Source organism: Corvus moneduloides, chromosome 1, assembly GCF_009650955.1.
Source record: "Corvus moneduloides isolate bCorMon1 chromosome 1, bCorMon1.pri, whole genome shotgun sequence".
Lineage (NCBI taxonomy): Eukaryota > Metazoa > Chordata > Aves > Passeriformes > Corvidae > Corvus > Corvus moneduloides.
In genome coordinates this window covers 158,457,696-158,477,201 of record NC_045476.1, presented here as the reverse complement: position 1 = coordinate 158,477,201, position 19,506 = coordinate 158,457,696, and the positions used below count along the sequence as shown (strand labels likewise).

The 19,506-nt window shown below is 44.4% G+C and overlaps 1 protein-coding gene across 2 annotated transcripts in view; it reads right to left on the bottom strand.

The window, feature by feature from the left end:
• The window catches only part of CCN4 (cellular communication network factor 4), a 34,995-nt gene extending 15,700 nt beyond the window's left edge, over nt 1–19,295 (bottom strand). The window contains exons 1-2 of one of the 2 annotated variants that reach the window (XM_032133837.1): nt 19,008–19,295; nt 13,561–13,659 (exon numbers count right to left, since the gene is read on the bottom strand). In XM_032133837.1, coding sequence (XP_031989728.1) covers nt 13,561–13,659; nt 19,008–19,055 — 147 coding nt within the window. In that variant the 5' untranslated portion in view covers nt 19,056–19,295. The remainder of the gene's footprint in view (nt 1–13,560; nt 13,660–19,007) is intronic. The other variant, XM_032133847.1, reaches the window with a different exon arrangement.
• Nucleotides 19,296–19,506: the final 211 nt, after the last annotated feature.

Genomic DNA, 19,506 nt, shown 5'->3' with positions numbered 1-19,506 from the left:
CTGTGGCAGTGCTAACACATCTGGGAAGTGCATGAGTATTGTCATCACACTGAGGGTGCAGAGGAAAAAGAGCCTCACACAGAAGACAAACCACAAAACCTCCCTGTGAGTAAAAGTCATATGACATGGTTAAGGCAGGGTGAGGGATGAACCATGAACATGAGATAACTGGAGTGCCCACATGATCACGAAGAGGAAAAGGGAACTGAGCACCTTCTACCTTTTCCCCCATCACCCTCTGGGGGCAGCTGATAATGCTGACAGCAGGACAGAAACAGCAGCATGGTCTATGCTGCTTCCAAGGGTTAAGTTTTCTACCTTCACTATTATGTAAGCCATAGAAACACTGAAGATAAGGGGCTAATGTGGATGTCTCAAACACCAACAGCCAAATAGCTGTGGAGCCAACCAAGGGTGTTGGTAATAACACACTGTGAGGAAGAACAGGATGTGGCTGGAGAAGGGATCATAGGCAGGTAGGGGCAGCACTTTTCTGGGATAAATGTCCTTGTTCTGGCTCCTGGAGATTAACACAAGACAGTACAGCACAAGGGCAGGGATGAGGCTGAGAAACTGACATGGACTGTACAGGAAATCAAGACCACCAAAGATCCCCAAAGCCCTCCAACCCATTTTCAGAAAAGTCAAGAAAAACAGACTGTCTGTGTATGCTAAATAATTTCCACAGAAAGTGAGAAACCTATCTCCAGGGCAGGGAAGATTTATCAATAAAATAGTACTTCCATGAAGCCGTGGTGTGTGTGCCCCCCAGGACCCTGGACACCCCATCAGACAGATCACCAGGACTGATGATATTTCTCTTCCCTCCTCTCTTCCTTTTTCTCTCTCTCCCCCTCTTCAATCCAATCCACCTCTCTCTCTCTCTTTTCTCTTTCACCCTATCCCTTTATCCAAAACCCACTGCCGTGGGTTACAGTAGGAGAACAGGGACTAACTTATACCAATTTCCATGCAATGTGAGTAATTTACCAATGAAACTTTGTCAACTTTTATGGACCCTTTGACTTTTGTCATTGTTTTCCAGCATGAACACCAAAGAATCTTGGGTGCTTCCCTTTCCTAAAAGGATGGGACACCATATAAGTCCCTTCTGCCTCTTCGAAAATCCTAGAAAATATTCCCATGGCATTTCTCTATGATATTCTGTGAAATTATTCACACAGACACACATCTAAACAATCTTCAGTTCAGAGGTATGAAGGAAAGTATGAAAAGACACACAGCACCGAGCAGATGCTACTTTAAATCACATCCTCAAGGAACTGAAGTGGAGAATTCCCTGGAGAGACATTATCTTCCTATTCTGTTTTCTTCCTAAAGCTGGTATCAAGCTTTTAGCCATATCACAAGGTACCAATGTCAAACAACTGCCTCTTAAAATCCCCCCAATAGATTTAATTATGTATTTTGTCACTGTGTTTTAGAATGTGCAGAAAAGGTTCTCCAAAGGGAATCTGAAGCCCTTTGCAGCAGAGATACCTGATGCCTAAAAAGAGGAGCAAGCAGCAGAATGCTAAGCACACACTTCTTAGCATTTTTTCTTCTGACTTAAAAAGCAGAAATCCACTAAACAACAACACACACATATGCAAAAATAGACTAAGGACTTTTGAATAAAACCAATAAATTCAATAGAAATGTAGCTGCAAGCTCTGCATGAGTTCAAATGTACAGAAGAACATGGTTGGAAAGGAGTCTGAGCCCATGCACAGCAGGTAGGCAGCAAGCCAGACACAGGGTGGTCCATAAGCTAGAGAAATGATGAATTGCTGTAAGCTCATATTAGAAGTTAAACTGAGATCAGCACAAACAGCTTTGCCAATTTTATGGTGAGATCATTTAGCAGGAGCACTGTGATTAGCTAGAGGCCTGCTTTTCCCAAGCTTTGCTGAGCTTATCTGGCTAAATCCCTGGAACAAGTCCAGCCTATCTGAAGAACTTTACTAGCTCAACATGTGGAGCAGAGACATTATATGCCAAAACATGTACACAATGACTCTTCCTGATGATGATATCAAAGATCATTAGGCCTAAAGCTACGAGGATGGAAAGGAACAGTAAAAAAATCTGTAATTTGTTAAATTTCTAGGTAGTAGTTTAGATTGGAGTACAGGCTTTGTCAGCAGAAAGGAGGAGACTGTAAATTTCAGATACTCAATGTACTCATCACCAGATATACCAGATCCAGGACACCCCTGTGCTGAGTTTTACATGATCTGTTACAAGTGGCAAGCCTGCACATGCAGTTTGGAGTCTACCAAAACAGACAATGTCAGAAAGAAGCATCCTCTTTCTTTGAAATCTAGGAAAACATCTGGTGATATTCCTATCCAGCTCCTCAGTCTCAGGGGTGATCAGGTGTGAAATGCTGTACTGTACCTGAATCTAAGAGATATGTAAAAGGACTTCAGAAGCCCACAGACTGAATGCCATCTAGAATGAAAATAATCCCTTAAAGCTGGCGCCAATCTGAGACGAATTCTTCAGGAGAGACTTTAACCTATCTCGGGATCATGCTAGAAATCAACATCAGCACTGCATTTCCAAGAGAGCATCTAATAAGACACGTAAAAACATGACTTGTTTTTACATATTATTAATTTTCTTAATGCTGTCATAAACTTCATGTAAGCTACAAGCCCAACCACAAGCAAACCAGCCTCCACTTTTTCTTTAAGAAAGGAAAGGAAAATCTGCTTTCAAGACAAGCCCATCTGGAGGGCAAGGTTTTGAGGCACACAGCAATCTGAGGGTCAATTAATCCCATTAGAGGTAGAAAACTAATATTTTCTTCTCTGTGGATGTAGAGATTATTCATTTCTTGCACAACCAAGAGGATATCTGACCAGCTTTCCCCCCAGAAAAGGCAAGAATCTGCTAGACCAGGTTTCTCAGAGCACCATCCAGCCTGGCCTTGAGCAATTCCAGAGATGGGGCATCCAAAACTTCTCTAGGCAACTGCATTAGTGCCTTACCACCCTCACAGTAATGCATTTCTCCCTAATATCTAACCTAAATTCTTCTGATTTAAAACTGTTCCCCCATGTCCTATCACTGTCTGCCCATGTAAAAAGTCTCTGTCCCTCTTTTTTATGAGCTGCTTTTATAAGTAATGGAAGGCCACAACGACTCCACTTGAAGATTTCTCTTTTCCAGGCTGAACAACCCAAACTCTTTCAGCTGGAGGGACATAGCTGGAGAGAGGAAGAGAAAGGGAGGAAATCAGTTTTGACTGGGACCTGGAGGCAGTAAGATATAATTACAAATAAAACTACAAAACAGAAGTTCCTTTTCTAATGTAGACCACAAAGCCACGTGGCTATGATACATGGATGCATCTTGTTCGCTTCTCATAGTCACTGCAAAGGATAAGTGACAGGCAGAACAGCATGAATAAACGTCCTGGTTTGAGACAAATTAAGGGAAATGCTCTGGGAGGAACGTCCCCTCCAAAGAAGGCAGGTTTCAGCCACCCCTTCCCCCACCAGGTTTGGAAAGAAAATTCCTCAGAGGAAAGTGAAAAAGGAAAAAAAGCTATTTATTTAACAAACACAATTCACGCAGGCTTGGGAAAAGAATAATGCTAAATAATAGAACCTCTCACTGTGGAGAGAACCTGGGTAGATTTCAGAGTCCTTAGTGGCTGTGGCTTTCTCCTCTCCGGAGCTGGGGTTTCGGTGTGGGCCCCTCTGGGCTGAGGCGTAACGCCAATGTTCTGCTGTTGCCGATCAGTCCAGAAGAGAAGAAGAAGAAGAAGCCAAAGTCCCAGGGCTCCGTACTTTAGCTAATGAAGAAGAAACTAAGTAAAAAGCAAAAGGAATGAAACTCTCTTCCCTGCTGCAGAAGCAGAGCAGCCAGCGAGCTTATCTCTGTTTCTGAACACAGCACTGAAGGATTTCCACCGGCTTCCCCCATCTCTTAAAGGTCTGCCTTAAAGCTACAGAAAAGGCACAGGTTTCATGTCTGGGCATAGAGCAGGCGATAGGGGATACACATCATAAAGTCACCCCAAGACACTAAAATATCAATGCCGTAAAAGAATATTTATGCTAACAAAAGTCAGATAATTTGCACAGCCAAATAAATTTGAGCTAGTCCATAAATAGATCCCCCTGGAAGTGAAATATATGAGCATTTTGGCTCCAAAAATATACTGGATCAAGTCACCAGTTCACTGTGCAGTGCTGTAGAAAATTTCAGGTTTGGTTATGAGCAGCAACCACACTTGTGAGACACTCAGTAGATCACTGGGATCTTTGGCACTGGTGAAATTATGTGTCAAAACCCACCCACTCTCCTCAGCTTCTCTGAGCAAGAGCTGCTTTCACAGCTGCTGGGTGCAAACCCTGGGCCCCTCTCTGCTGACAGTAGAGGGGATCATTGCACTGACCTCACAGGAGACTTGACAACTCTGCATAAAATGACTGATTTTAATGCAGCCAAAGGTAGAGAACATAAACTCTAGATTGGAAAACTAGGCATGGCTTTGTTATTTGAGCTCAGCTTTTAGCCTCTCTGTGTCTGCAGAGCAGGAGTGGTAACAATTCTTTTGCTACAAGGAACAAACTGAAGATTGTGAGCTGCCCAGACCATGGAGGAACATGCAGCCCCCAGGGAGATGGCAATGAATGAGGGCAAGGGAGATCCCAAGCGTTCCCCTATGAAGACATCAATATGGATAGGGAGAGGTAGGAAACCCAGAGATGCTACAAGGGCTAGAAGCCCAGAGCTTTGTTCGTGCTGTGCCTGTGAAGAACAAATTTCTATCCACTCACTCACAGAATAATCTGTATTCAGCTTTTAGCATATGAATTTTTCTGAATATGACTTTCAGATGTGTCTGGAAGAGTTCAAATATGGTGGAACACCACAGCTGAACACCTTCAAGACATCTACTTTAGAAAAAAAGGGTTTCTCAATTTTTTCACATTAAGGGGAACAATGATCTGGCAGATACCATATTCCTCAGGCTGGATATGCTTGTAGGTCCAGTTGAAGAGAGGTTTCACTCAGGATGGCACAGCCAGATGCAACCAGGTCCTCACCAATGGGTGTGATACCACCAACAGCATGAATTAAATAGGGCGTGATACCACCAATGACATCTATTAAATAGTTCACAGACCCAGAATGAAAACAGACACAGCTGAGGATTTTGTTCTGGTATGAAGGGCTGAAATACTCCTGGCATGTAATTTATCCCAAGCTGAAATCTGCTGGACACTTTCTCATCTCATGCACTAAAAATCCTCTTTACAGAAGTCTGGTACATTGGTTTTCTGCTGGTGCTCTTGCCAGGGAATGTAATGATTTCAATTACTGTGGATTAAACTTAGAAGGTGCAATTATTTTCCCCTCTACAAACACAACATGACAAAGTGGGGATTGTGAAGGACAGAAGGGTTTTCACCAGCAGCAAGAGGAAATCCTGTTCCTTTTGAATGAAGTGTTAAGCCACAGCAGGATGTGCAATGTGTGGGATGTGCAAAAAGAAGAAGGAGAAATAAAAGGATTCTCTGGACAGATAAGGGAGGAAACTTTCTTTAAGGAGAGAAACTGGTGATGCTGAAGCAACATAACTGCAAGATTTGAAGGGTTAAACTGTCTGTTTACAGAGCCATCCAGTAGGAAACACAGCTGTATCAACAGGAAGCTGGAATCTGGAGTCAGAAATGCATTTTTAAACTTGTCCTTTTCTTTCTCAAACCAACCAAGGAGATTAACAGTGGAGATTTAACACAAAAAAAGAAAGAGCTCAAGTGTGCAAACTCTGCAGCAACAAAGGACAGAGAGGAGAGATGACAGCTTCCTGTGTGCTGGCACAGCACTTACCAGCAGTAGCATCCACTTTCCAGCCCACCATGAAGACATAAAGCCCTATTCAAGGCTTGAGGAAGTCTCACATGATGGGAATTTACTGATATGAGGATGACTGACAGGCCCTTAGGTCGAGCTGAGCCAGAAGCAGCCAAAGTGCTGTCTGCCAGGCCTCTGTGACTGTCCATCTCTCAACATACACCCCCACATTGTGCCTGGTGTCCAGGCCATTTTTCTCCTACCTCCCCTACTCTCCATGTTTGAATAGCCTTAAGAAGTTATAATTTCAATTTCCTATTTCTCAGTTCCTTTAGCCAAGCTCCCAGCCTCAGAGGAATGTCCAAGTCACACTGGTTTCAGTATGAATTCAGACACAAAGTAGAGAAAAACAAAGAGATGTTAGAACATTGGTGTGGATCTGTCTCAGGTTCCTGACCCTACACAGAGCTCCCATTAGCTTTCCAAGGAAGCAGTTGAATTCAGCATTATAATTGTGATACAAAAGGACTTTTCTTCCTCTACCTCCTCTCCCCCCACCCCCTTTTCTGATACAGTTCATCAGAACTCTATAAAAATGGCAGGAAGTGCATTTGCATTTTCATCAGAAGGTGAGTATAAAAACTGAATTTTGTTACACAGCACTTGGAGTATCCTTCCTACTCAGTCTCTTTTACAAGAGAAAACAAACCACAGACACACAAGCAAGCCAACCTGTTACAAAGAGACTGATGCAAAATGAGAAGGAACAACATTTTATTTTTCCAAATACACTCATTTTTTAAGTCAAGAACTAATAATTTCAAGTCTGCTACAAACTGCAATGTGGTTGAGAGGCTGACCTTTAGGGACCAGGGTCTCGCACCCCATGTTCACAGAGCCTACAACCATTAACACCCCAAATCAGAAGAGAAAACAAATACTACCTGCTTGGTAGTAGCTATGAAGAGAGAATGCCTGGGTTTTACATTCACTCTGCTACATTTTAACCTTATTTTCAATCATTAAGAGGGACTTAAATCCATATCCTGTTCATATGTGGGTTTTTTGGTTTTGGTTTTTTTTTTTTTTCAGGTAATTACCCAACTCAGGGTAAATGTTGATCTATCATTTCATGCCATAGATTTTAATAGCACCAAATAATCCAGATAGATTGACTAAAAAAAAAAAAAAAGAGCAAAACCTGTAGGGAATGTGCATAATTTACACTTTAATAGCATTAAAAGGAAATAAGATGATCACAAAATTTTATGAGATTAAAAAAATACCAAAAAGCACTGGGCAGAGGCAGAGGCTGAAAATCCAGGGGAACTGCCAGGAGGCAGCAGGTATGTTTATAATATTAAGATCATTTAGAATGACGACTATTCAAATATCTCAGAAAGATGTATTCAACATTCGTGAGAAGAGAATAAAAGAATGGTTATGTTCCAAAACGGTATTTCCTCAGCTCTGAACTGGGGTTCATGAGGAAGTTCCCATCAACAGATGTTCTGCAATTGTCTCTGCAGCTCTGGTTTAAGGGAAATCTCTTTTTAATGTTTGGCTACTTGATAGCATTCTTTAAAGAAAACCTTGAATTCAGATTCAAAATTTTCACCTTGATGTTCTCTCCGATTTGTAAAGTTCCCTTACTTTGTCATGGGCAATTTCTCCACATTTAGTCCATGTTGGTCTGGATTTCCATAGAGCTCACATTTAAAATTCCACAGACCTGGCACATGAAAGTTCCTTCTCTTGGCTGCTAGCTCATGGCCAGGAAAAGAATTCTTTCCTTTTCTGAAAATCAGCAGCATTTGGCTGAGAATATTTGGCGTGCAAGGCTTGGATAGAGCCAGTTAAGCCCTCGTGTCAGCTCACAGGGCCATTGCATTGTGACACAGTTCTGAATCCTACCCTGGAGCCCCATGCCAAGGTGAGGCCACCTGGGGCTGTGGGTGCCCAGGCCCTGAGGTCACTAACTGGGGTTCATCTGCCCTGGCAGCCCCACACTGTGGTCCTGGGAAGCAGTGAGTCCTCAGTGCTGACAGAACACCACGGGATTCTCTCAGCCACGTTTTGGCTGCCCAGAGCAGCAGCTGAGCAGAGCATCAGGGATGAGAAGCCAGCAGGGAGAGAGAGCCAAAGGGAGCTTGGAGAGATCACCCAGATAAGTCTCCCATGTGAGGCTTGGCTGATGGGTTGATCCAAACAATTTTTCTAAGAGATGTTTTTAATTTTTTTAGTGAGAACTGCTGTGGAGGAGCAGCCAGCAGAGTGATGGCTACGGGCAGCATCTTGTCCCATGTACATGAAAGAGAAGGAAGGGGGGTTATGAGTCCCTGAACAGGGAGAACAGGCTGTTCCTGAAGATCTGGCCCGGAAAAAGCAAAAAGAGCAAATTTGTGCAGTGGGAATGAGGGGGCTTAGAAGAAGTCAGAGCCAGCTCTTGAGCCAGCCTGGGCTCTGCTCTCCAGACTTTAGTCCAGATATGCTTGAAGATCAGATCCTCTTTTAATACACAACAGAAAGCCCCAAAAAGCAGCTGTACCTTCCCTACCACCCCTAACAAAAGCTGACACATTGCAAATGGGGAAGAAAGAAAATAGAGAGAGGCCTTGACTTTTACAAGACTTTGGGGGCAAAACCATAGCTTTTGAATTAAATACAGTGGAAACTACAAGCATGGAAAAGAGAACACTTCCTGGCACAAATTCGTTAACAAAAAAAGAAAAGGAGTAAAATTATAAGTATAGAAAAAGAATGAATTTAGCCAGAGAATTAATCCCCTGGGTCCCAAGGTCAGTGGAAACAGAATTGAAATTCAGGGCTTTGGTAAAAAGAGATGCCAGAGAATGAACCTAAAAAACTGATGCAAGAATTAAATATGAAAGCTGGTATACTTAAAGGTATCAGCTCTCCAACTGGGAATGCACACGTGTCACTTGTACGAGCTAGAAGAGTGTGTCACATTCTGTTTCTAGGAGGGATTACTCATGGTGGAACGAAGCAACTTTCATGAGGGTGATATTATTAAGTAATTCTGTATTAATCTGGGGCCCCAGAGGTGAAGTGACTGTCCCAAAGGCAGACAGGATGTCTGTGGCAGAGCCAGAAATAGCACTTAGATTTCTTGCTCCTACACTGTAACCATACCATGATCCCTCCTCCTAAACACAGCTAATAAACCAAGTCATTGAGTTCTTACTGCATGCAAAAAAGAAATTGTTCCACTGAGCTGCCTCTCAGGTGCTCTCAGCTCAGCAAAGCCACTTTCTTAGCGTTTGGGTTTCAACCCTCACATGCACCTGATGCCTGCAAAAGGGTAGAACTCGTTCATCTCTCCAACACCTTCAAGTCCCACACATCCTTGGTGATCAGCAGTTTATAGCTTGATGGATCTGTGCAGTGATGAAGTGGGTCTTTCACACATGATTCCCTCTTGTTTGCAGGCAGCTGTGATACTGCTGGGGCCCAGGCTAAACCAAGCAGTCGACAAAATTCCCGTTTGTGATCCAGAGACCTGCTGACACTACGAATGGCAAAACACAGAACAAAATAAAGCAAAACAAAATACAACCTTGCTCAGGCCGGGGTATTGCTGCCACTTCCCCATCCCAAACAATGCCAGCCTGGAAAGTGGCAACATCTCAGCCGTTAAACAGTTAACGCTGCTGCTTCCACCCATGGAGGAGGACACCAGCTGTGTGGTTGGCCCCTCGGAGGATAAAGATGAATTGCTAATTGTGTGGTTACTGACATTTGGTCTCCCACACCCCCGACACGCGAGGGCAGTGTTGGTGCACAAATGGTGCTCTCCGGCAGCCCTGCACAGAACCCTGCTTCTCCCGAGCATCCCCCTGGGCCAAGGCTGCTCTGCAGACACCATTTGTACCAGAAAAACCACATTTGAGAAGCGTATGGGGAGGGGGAGGGAGGTGTTAAGCCAGGATATTTATATCCTCTCTCAGCTCCCACTGCAGAGGCAGTTTCTCTAAGGAAGTTTCTCCTGTATGTTAGAGGCTGAACAAGGAAACCAAGATCAACCCCTTTATAGTCATATAGTCACATGGGAATGAAACAAATTCAATTATTTAATAATTGCTCTATAAAATGTTACAGTTATCGAGGATGCAGAGGTTTTAAAGGAATCTCAACTTTGCTGCTGTAATATCCATTTACTTCTCTGATCAAACACTCCAGCCTCCCAGATGATACTCAGGCAAGCATTTTAATATAGCTGGGACAGGGAGAAACAATGAAAAATATGGCACAAACATCTCCTCAAGTGCAAGTAGACTCTCTGTATGGAAAAACTGACACAAACAAAAAAAAATACAAGGGGGGTGGGTATATCCATATGTGTATTTTTTATATATATACACACATATGTAAAACACACAGAATTAAGCATATCATATATCATCTTAAAAAAGCTGAAGCATCTTATTTGAGCCTGAAACTAGGCATGTAATGCATTGTTCCACTACAAACCCCGGAGCTCACCCACACCCAGGCAGCTTTGGTGAGCCAGGAATTCACCAGCCTTCATGAGCAGGATCACACTGCCTCTGTGGGGAACCCCAGTGCACTGAGCAAAATTAGCACAGGTTTTGATGCAAAATCTGGACATACAAGTCAAGCAACCTTCAGTATTCCACTACCTATGACCCCTTTGTCAGGCTCAGAGACTGCTGCACTGTATGTTCATTTCATACAAACGTTCGAATAAATGTAATTTTAAAAATGTACCCTTGGGACTCTACTAAAACAGTGAAAATTAATAATGAACAGTCTCCATAAATGAACTGCAGTGTTAAATAGCAGGGATGCCATTTTATATTTAACTACTAGGGTCAAATGTGGAAATAAAACTCAGAGAAAGGCACCAACTGAATTTGCCCTCATTCTCTTACATCAATGTTTATCAGCCGCCACACAGATGCTGTGGGTATGATCCAGCCCTGTAAGTCCAAGGTCCAGCAGGAAATATTGCCAGCAGTACTTATCAATAAATCACCTGCTGAATGGCTTAAATAGTTAATGGAACCTGGATATTTTCCTAATTATTTTGTCCACCCTTTTTTTTCCCCCCTCATTAAAATGTAACCAAAGAGTTTTATAGTGTAGTCCACTTGCAGATTCTTAGCACTGGCTGTGCAGTTTCTGTGGTTTGGTCCTTCCTTGCTAAATGGCTTAAAAACGACCCAGCTGTTACTCTAAAACGCAGGGAACTGGTAGCCTGGGGGCAGCCAGAAGCATGTGCCAGCCATTCAGAGGAGAACTTAATTCTCCCCGCATGGATTTCAACATCTTTGCCTGCCTCTCGGCCCAGATACAGAGAGTTCCCTCTGTCACAGCTGATATAAGTTGGTGATCATAAATGTGAGCTATAGCCTGCTTGGTCATCACATACATCCAGGAATGTACTGGTGAAAAAACCAGAAAGGAGGATCTGCAAGTCCAAAAACGTCAGATACAGAAGGACCTCATGTACTCACAGCTGTGAGAATGCCAAGGACACATCAGGCATGGCAGTGATAATGGACACAGGGGTGTAGAGCACAGCCAGGAGATGCTATAGGATAGTCATGGCACTTTCTAGGGAAGTTCCAGTCTCCTGCAGAGCCCTGGTATATTATTGTCCACCCAGTGCAAGAAGGCTGGTCCCTACATGGATAAAACAAGTTAGGAGTCATTGCATTGGGTGATTGGTGTTGTCCCCAAAAGGCATCAAACTGTGTTTCAGCAAGGCCATGCTCCATTTTTTTCTCTATATTCTTCTTTTCACGGGTCAAGGATATATGTGTGGAGAAGAGGAAACTTCAGCAAGAGAAAAAACAACCCCCCACCCATCCTGCCATCAACTGTTACTCAAAAAGCTTCAGTAAGAAAACAACAAAAAGAAAAGCAGGATGGTAGTCTGGAAAACTGGTAGAGCATAGAACAATTCAAAACTTTTAAGCCACTCAGAAATTTAAGTGTGAGTTGCATTTACAGATTCTAGAAAAGGGGAAGTGCAACACTTCACATGCAGCTATAAAATATTGCTACCTTCTAATGAACATAGAAAAGAAATGTTTAGTAACAACAGTCTGTGAGTCATTCAGAGCAATTTTGGTCAAAGCTATGAAGCCTGTGTGGGCTGCACTGTTCCTGGTGGCATTTAGCTGATTTTCTGTCAGGTATTGTACAGAACTACAAAGTAGGTTACTATTCCTGACTTTACTGTGTTCTTTTCCTTATAAACAGATACTGCAAAGGTGCAAGGGGTAATGGTTTTAAACTGAAGGAGGGCCAGTTTGGATTAGACATAAGGAAGATTTTTGCAAGGGAAAACCAGAAAAGTGGTGGATGCTCCATCCCTGAAAACACTGAAGGTCAGGTTGGATGGCTCTGAGCAGCCGGGTTGAGTTGAAGATGACCCTGCTCGTTGCAAGAGGGTTGGACAGTATGACCTTCAAAAGTCTCTTCCAACCCAAACCATCCTATAATTCTATGACTACACATGATATTTACATGTTTCTGAATCTAATGTAAATACCAATGAGTCAAGCTACACAGCTGCATGCTAGAGATGTAATAATAAAACCAACCCATCGTTTCTACCTGGAAGTCTTTCACTGGAGATTATTTCAAAGTGTTTGGAAGGGAGAGGCCAAGTGTGCTTTAAGATTAGTAGGAGGAGTTTGTTTCAGCTCTAAGCAAAAGGTATAAAAGCAGCCAAAGCACTACAGGTGTTGTGTGTTCTATACATCTGAGTGTCAACGAAATGCTGGACCAAGGGATCTTTCTGTGCCCTCCCATTGCCAAGCATGAGGCATTTTATCTAGAAAATTCTGTGAATTTGCAAGACAAGCTGTTAGGATAAGGTCCTTTTGCAGCGCCGGAATCGCTCCATGACAGCAAAGACTTAACTGTGCAGATGTCCAGCAACATCAGGATCCAGGTGACTCATAGCTCTCTGTGGATGAGCCCACAATTATTTCTGCAAATACATCTCAGGTTTCCTTTTGGGCTCATTGCACACCATCCTGGATTTTGTGAAATTTGGCTTTCCAACTTGCTCATCTCTTGTTTGCTTTATAGGTTAAGTGGAATGACAGACCCAGACTAATAAAACAAAAGAACAACGTGGGAGCTGTTGAGAAAGAGAAGAGGAACTGAGATGACCACACAGTCCTGGAATGCATTACCAACCCAAGTATTAGAAATTCATTACTCAAGTTGTGCTGCAAAGCTCAGCTTAAGTGCTATCTTCTTCCACAGCTGTTTCAGCCTACAGGCTCTCCTTTCCTTCCCCATCCACAAGAGTATTTACTTGTGGGCCAGAGCCAGTGGTTGGCACCCACAGAAGTAAAAATGCCTTTTTTCCCTTTTACTTTCCCACACCTAGCCCAGATGCAAGGATTACAAAGCCCAGCAGCAGCCTATGAGAAGATACAAGGGATTAAAAGGACTCCAGAAGCTTCACCCAGGATGCCAGAACACACATGAGGGTTCAGTACGGATGCAAAAAATAACAGAGCACCAGCAGAGGTGCATCCTGAAGCTGGGAGACCACCAGGCTGCAAGAGAACCCATGATCCTCATCACAGCTAAGGAAACTCAGAGCAGCACTGAAGAATACCTGCACAGAGCTGCTAAAGCAGCAGTGAGAGCCCCTTGACCCTGCAACATATCCATAAAAATCAGATCTGCAATCTCCTGCCAACCTGCAGCAATGGGAAGCTGAAGACAACTCACCTCAGGATGCAGCAAACCCTGGGTGGCACAACACATGGAGAGGGAATGATGGGGAAATTGGGCGCTGGAAGACCAGTCCAAGAAACTGGGTCCAAATTCCTGATGGACATCAGAACACAGAAAGGAAACAAATGGATATATTTTCTTTGGGCCTATCACTGCCAAGTTAGCAGCTACCAGTCAGTGTTTCTACTCAACAGAAAGGGAAAATTGTGCTTTTAAGACAAGGACAATAAGAATGAGGATGCTTGAACTATATTAATAGAAAGCAAAGGGGGAAGCAAGAGGAGCAAGTTCATCCAGGGTACCTATCCAAACCTCCTACTGACAAATCTGAAAGACTGAGGAAACCTCGCCCTGTTTTCTGGGCCACAACATGAGACACTGTCAAGTTCAATACACGAATGTATCTTCAGCTGAAGCTGTGGGTGTCCAGCTTTTGCCAGGCCACAGCTGCCAAGGTTCACATACACAACATTATTTCTTGGGTTTATAAACAGATTCAATTCCACTCATGCATGAGAGCCAGGGCTGTCCAGACAGGAATGCTCAAGACCCCTCTGGGACACTGAGACATCCAAAAAGAGCAGTTCTCAGTAAGCTGAGCCTTGGTAAGATGCTAAAGCAACTCTTAACATCCCAGCATGGGAGCCCAGAGCTTCTGAAGAAGAGAAATGTCCCATGTGGGAGTATGGAGGACTTCTGAAAATTTTGACCATAGCACCTGGGGAAGGCAGGAGAAACTAAATGTGCATGACTCTTTGAAAGGACAGACACACAGAATCATCATATAAATCTCACACTTTTGCTAAAATCCATAGCTACCACTTATAACTAATGTCTTTTCCTGAAGGCAGGACAGCTGCAGTGTGGAATGGGGACAGGACCTGCCCCAGGGGACATAAACAGGCAGTGGCACAACTGTGAGGAGGGTGAGGAAGCCAATTCCTGTCCCCAACTCTGATGCTGGAAAAGAGATTGTTTCACACTACTAAAGCAAATTCAGGAGAAATTAGAAGCAGACAAGAGAAATTTTGAAGAAAATGCATCAGGTCCTGCTTCTCTCAGCAGAAAGTAAGTGTGTGTGTGTGTGTGTGTGTGTACATAGGAAGCATCTTCATCAGAAACAGACTTGGGTGTGGGCCTCTGATCTGTGTGAAGAACATTCAGTGCTACCTTCAGGATGTTGCCTTAGCCATGATCTCATTCTGCAAGTGGATGTGTGAGGGGGGACTGCCAAATGAAAGATCAGCTTTGGGAAGGCCCTATGCACGATGCAGCCATACCCATGGGAGCTGTGTCTGCCAGCTTCAAGCCTCAAGATGATAATTTTCATAGCTGAATCTTCAGCTGCTATAACCAGAGCAATTTTAATTGACATCTACAATTTATGGAAGTGTAGGGTAAGAGCCCTTCTACAGAGAAGTGTATCCAGTGTATCTCTGGTAACCAGATGTTGTCAAGCAAGAGGGAATGGTGGGAAGGTGTGAGGGACAAGGCACAGCAGCTTTGAACCTGTGCTGCCTGAGATTATCTGTGCCCCATTAGCCATGGTGCAAACCTTGAACCTTCTGTTAAGAAGCACTTAACAGGTAAACCTCAGATCACCTTCCCTGGAGAGGCATGGGATTTTTGCAGGCAGGAATAAAGATGTCACTTTTTCTTTTCTTTATGTTTTTGTTTTGCTTTGTTTAGGGTTTTTTTTGTTTACGTTTGGTCAGAATGTATTTTTTCCTGGAAGACCCCAAAGAAATTTAATAATTTTTTCCTGCTAACAAATCAAAATATTTTAAAGATTAAATTCTTGGCTTTGTATCTGTACAGATAAATCTCATAAAAGAAGGAAAAACAACACATTGTGGTTCTTAACACAGCCTGAGGCAGCCCTGAGCCTGGGTCATTATCAGATACTATGTCATGAAATAGGTTCCCACAAAGGAGATGGTGCCAAATAAAACCATCTTTGGCCATCTCTCTCTTCCCTCCCATCGACCAAAGCCAAAACCTTTGTGTTTGTGTACCATGACTGCCATCACATCAAATAAATCAATACCTGCCTGCTAGTTGATGTGATGAAGAACAACTTGATTCTTTGCTTTCTCTCTATTTGAGAAGTCCGCACATTTGCATTCACCCTATTATTTTTTATTTTAGATTTTCAGTTCCACACATCACCCATTCTTCCACTTCAAATGTTTTAGAGAGCCTCAATGCTGTTCCTATTCTCTACTAATTTTCTACAAAGTGTGGAATAATTTTGTTAATCTTCACCCCGGTTTAGGACATTTTGTCCTTTTCTGAACAAGTGGTCTCACACTTCTGAATCATCAGGACTAGAGACTGAAGATTCTGGCTCTGACTCCTCAATGTGCAACACTGAAAGGAGCCAATGTATCCACTTTTAAAGGCCTTTCTGCAAAAATGACTCAGGCACTGAGTAATCTCAGCCTGGTTGAAGGGACTTAGGCTCCCATGGTCTCTGTCCTTATATCTATGTTAAAAAAAAGTATTTCAGGACATTTTTCAAAACTTATGCCTGAAATTCCAGCTATGCTCAGTTATTTTTTTCTTCACAAGCCCATCACCTGTGCAGTTTTGCCCTAATAAAAAGCCCCTATTGATAAAACTCTAAGAACTCAGTAACTGCTTGTAGTTTCAAACAGTGCTAGGGGATGCAGAACCTGAGAGCTGCCTTCAGAAATGCCCTGCCTGACCTTCCCATATCATCTCCTCTGCCTTTCTCCCTGGAACAATATTATATCTAACCCAGAGAGTCAACCCTCTTCTTTCCCAGTGGAACATCTTTTTCTGTCCATAGTTCTTCCTATACATGAAGAGTAATACGTCTCCAGGGAGCCCACAGGGCTTTGCAAAGTGTGTACAGTGACCTGCCTGGTGCTACCATTCCATGGATGTCACTGCAGAGTTGGAAAGGTCTTTATCACTGTTGTGATGATGCCAGCAAAGACAAAAACTATGGATGATGAGGTGGGGCAGTGTTGGAGCTTTACCAGACTCCATCTGTTCTGACTTTCATGACTTAACTAAAGTATCTCATAAGCAGGGTAGCCATGCCAGCTAAATGTTCACAATATACCACAATAATTGCAATATTCCTTGTTTCTTCAGACAACACCCTTAATCAGACCAAACTAAGCCTTCTCTGATCCCAAAAGTCCTTTAAGTATTACACAGGCTGATACTCCTTCCCAGATGCTCTCCCCAGCCCCTCTCACTGATCCATGCTCTGCACTCTTTTCATCCCTATTTCCTCACTCCCTTATATATGACAAACCAGAACCTGCTTTTCACCAGCCTACCAACCCCCCATAACATCCCAGTTCAGGCATGGAAAGGGCTCACAGAAAGCCAGCTCATTACTGGGGAGAAATTATCCCTACTCAATCGTTTCTAAGCACAACCTTCCAAGGTCCAGCCCCATGGGTGTGTTCAGGAGGTGACAGTGTCCCGGAATGCTCCAGAGAGCAGTTTCACCTGCTCTGTTCAATGGAAAGTCTGAGCTGAAACTGTTGAGACCCAGGAGACTTTTTAGGCTATTTTTTGTACTGTTTTAACTCTTTTTAGATACTCTTTAGACCAAACATGCTTCTAGAAATATCTGGATTGCGTTCACTTGCCTACCCCCTCAGCAAACGCATGTGCCTGCATGCACTCACACACTCACACATATTTTCATGCCACAGCAGGCTTTTTACAAAAATCTTTGATACCAAGGGAACCCAGGACAACCACTGTACAATTTACAAGGCTCACACAGATCTCCTCTAGTGACAGTGTTTGGGGGGTGGGGGGCAGCTCCCTTTGTTTAATTTTTTCTTGCTGAACAAAAATCAGCTGTGGTAAGAACCAGCTTCCCTCAGGAGCACAAGAGGTGAGGTTTGTTGGTTGCCAGTTTTGTGTTGTGTTTTATTTCCCAGAAGAGGCCTTGTTATCAATCTATCTCGTCATCCACGCAGGACTTATCCCTGTGCCATCTGCTGTCACACAGGTGTGCCTGCTGTGCCGCACCACGCGGTGCTTTCCTGGTTTAAAGTGTGGCTGTATCTCACACCACACGAGCCAGCCCCCGGTGCCGGCAGCTCTGCCACGCAAAATCCCCTGTGCAGAGCGGTTGATGTCACGCCGCTCCAAGCGGAGGGATGCTCAGACACAGCCTACACGTGTCTGCCTCAGGGAACACCTCACTTTAAGCTGGGCAGTCCAAACGGGTCCCTAACATCCCCTTCACTGCCAGGATCCCCACGGCTCCCTGAACCCCGAGTCCAGCGCTGGCTCCGGGGATGGGGGACAGGGGACCGCTCCCCCTCCGGGGATAGGCTCTGCTTCTCCCGTCGGACCCTCACCGCTTCCCACGGCTGCTCTCAATCCAACCCTCTCTCTCGGGAATTCTACCCAAGCTGCGGCCACGCACCGGGAAAAGCAAAGAAAAACTCCGACACCTTCGGGAAAGAAGCGTCTTCCCCGGACAGGTTTTTCCAGAGAAGAGGGGGAGGAAAGCGGCTGCTGCTGCGTGGAGAGGCAGCTCCAGGAGACCGGGAGGGGGATGCAGCCCTCCTCCCTCTCCGGCCTCGGGGCAGCGGCGGGAGCGGCTCCACCTGCGGGAGCAGCCGGCGGCACCTCCCGGCCCCGCTCCCGGCACGGCCCCGCTCCCGGCACGGCCCCGCTCCCGGCACGGCTTCGCCCCCAGCCCGCTCCGGTACCGGCACCGGGGCCGCCTCGGTTCCGGCACCCCTGGGCACCGCCGCGCTTTCCCCTCCTGCCTGATCCCCTCACAGCCTCAGCCGTGCTGCTTCAGGCAGCAGTGGGGGATCTCCTCATCCTTCTTTTGTCCCACAGTACAAATAATAACAATACAAAGAAAAAAACCTGTCAGTTTTCTGCGCTGATCCACCTGGATGCTGAGCAGAGCTCAACTCTAGACACTTCTGCTTCCTTTCCTTTCCTTTCCTTTCCTTTCCTTTCCTTTCCTTTCCTTTCCTTTCCTTTTCCTTTCCTTTCCTTTCCTTTTCCTTTCCTTTTCCTTTCCTTTCCTTTCCTTTCCTTTCCTTTCCTTTCCTTTCCTTTCCTTTCCTTTCCTTTCCTTTCCTTTCCTTTCCTTTCCTTTCCCTTTCCTTTCCTTTCCTTTCCTTTCCTTTCCTTTCCTTTCCTTTTCCTTTCCTTTCCTTTCCTTTCCTTTTAATTTCCTTTCCTTTCCTTTCCTTTCCTTTCCTTTCCTTTCCTTTCCTTTCCTTTCCTTTCCTTTCCTTTCCTTTCCTTTCCTTTCCTTTCCCCCCCAGCTCACCTTTCCTTTCCTGCTCTCACACCTCCCCAAAACTTTCCAGTGCCCACCTTCCCACACACAGCGCACTCGGCTCTCCCAGCCCACCCTGCATTAAACCCAATTGTGTTTGCAGAAGACAGGTCTCCCCAGCAGTTTCCAAACTCACCTGCAAAATGCTGCTTGCTGCTACAATCCAGGGCAAAAGCCACCTCATCCCTGGAAGCCGGGATTAAATACATTTGATTGAACCCAGATTTAGAGCCGTTTTGAATAAAAACACCACGTTGGGGAATGCAGAGCAATCCTGAACTGGCAACCTAGCCTAGGCACTCTGCCTTTTTCTCTTGGCTCTTTGGGGATTTTATTAAAGACAGATCTGACGTCACGATGAAGGACAAGCCCTGCATTTTTCCTCTGGAGAAACTTTTCCTGCCTTCACTTCTTCATTTTTGTGTGTGGTGTTGTCCCACCTCCTGCATTTCAGTGCATTGCCGTGAGCCAAAGGGCTCTTAAAGGGAAAGCTGCAGCACCGAGGTCCAACATGCTGAGATTTTAGCACAGCTCCAAAAAGCTCAAAGCTCATCCCTCATGTTGCTCATGGCATTCAGACTCTTGAAATGTAGCTAGTACAGCAAGAAATGTTTGATCTGGCTGTACTGGTTACA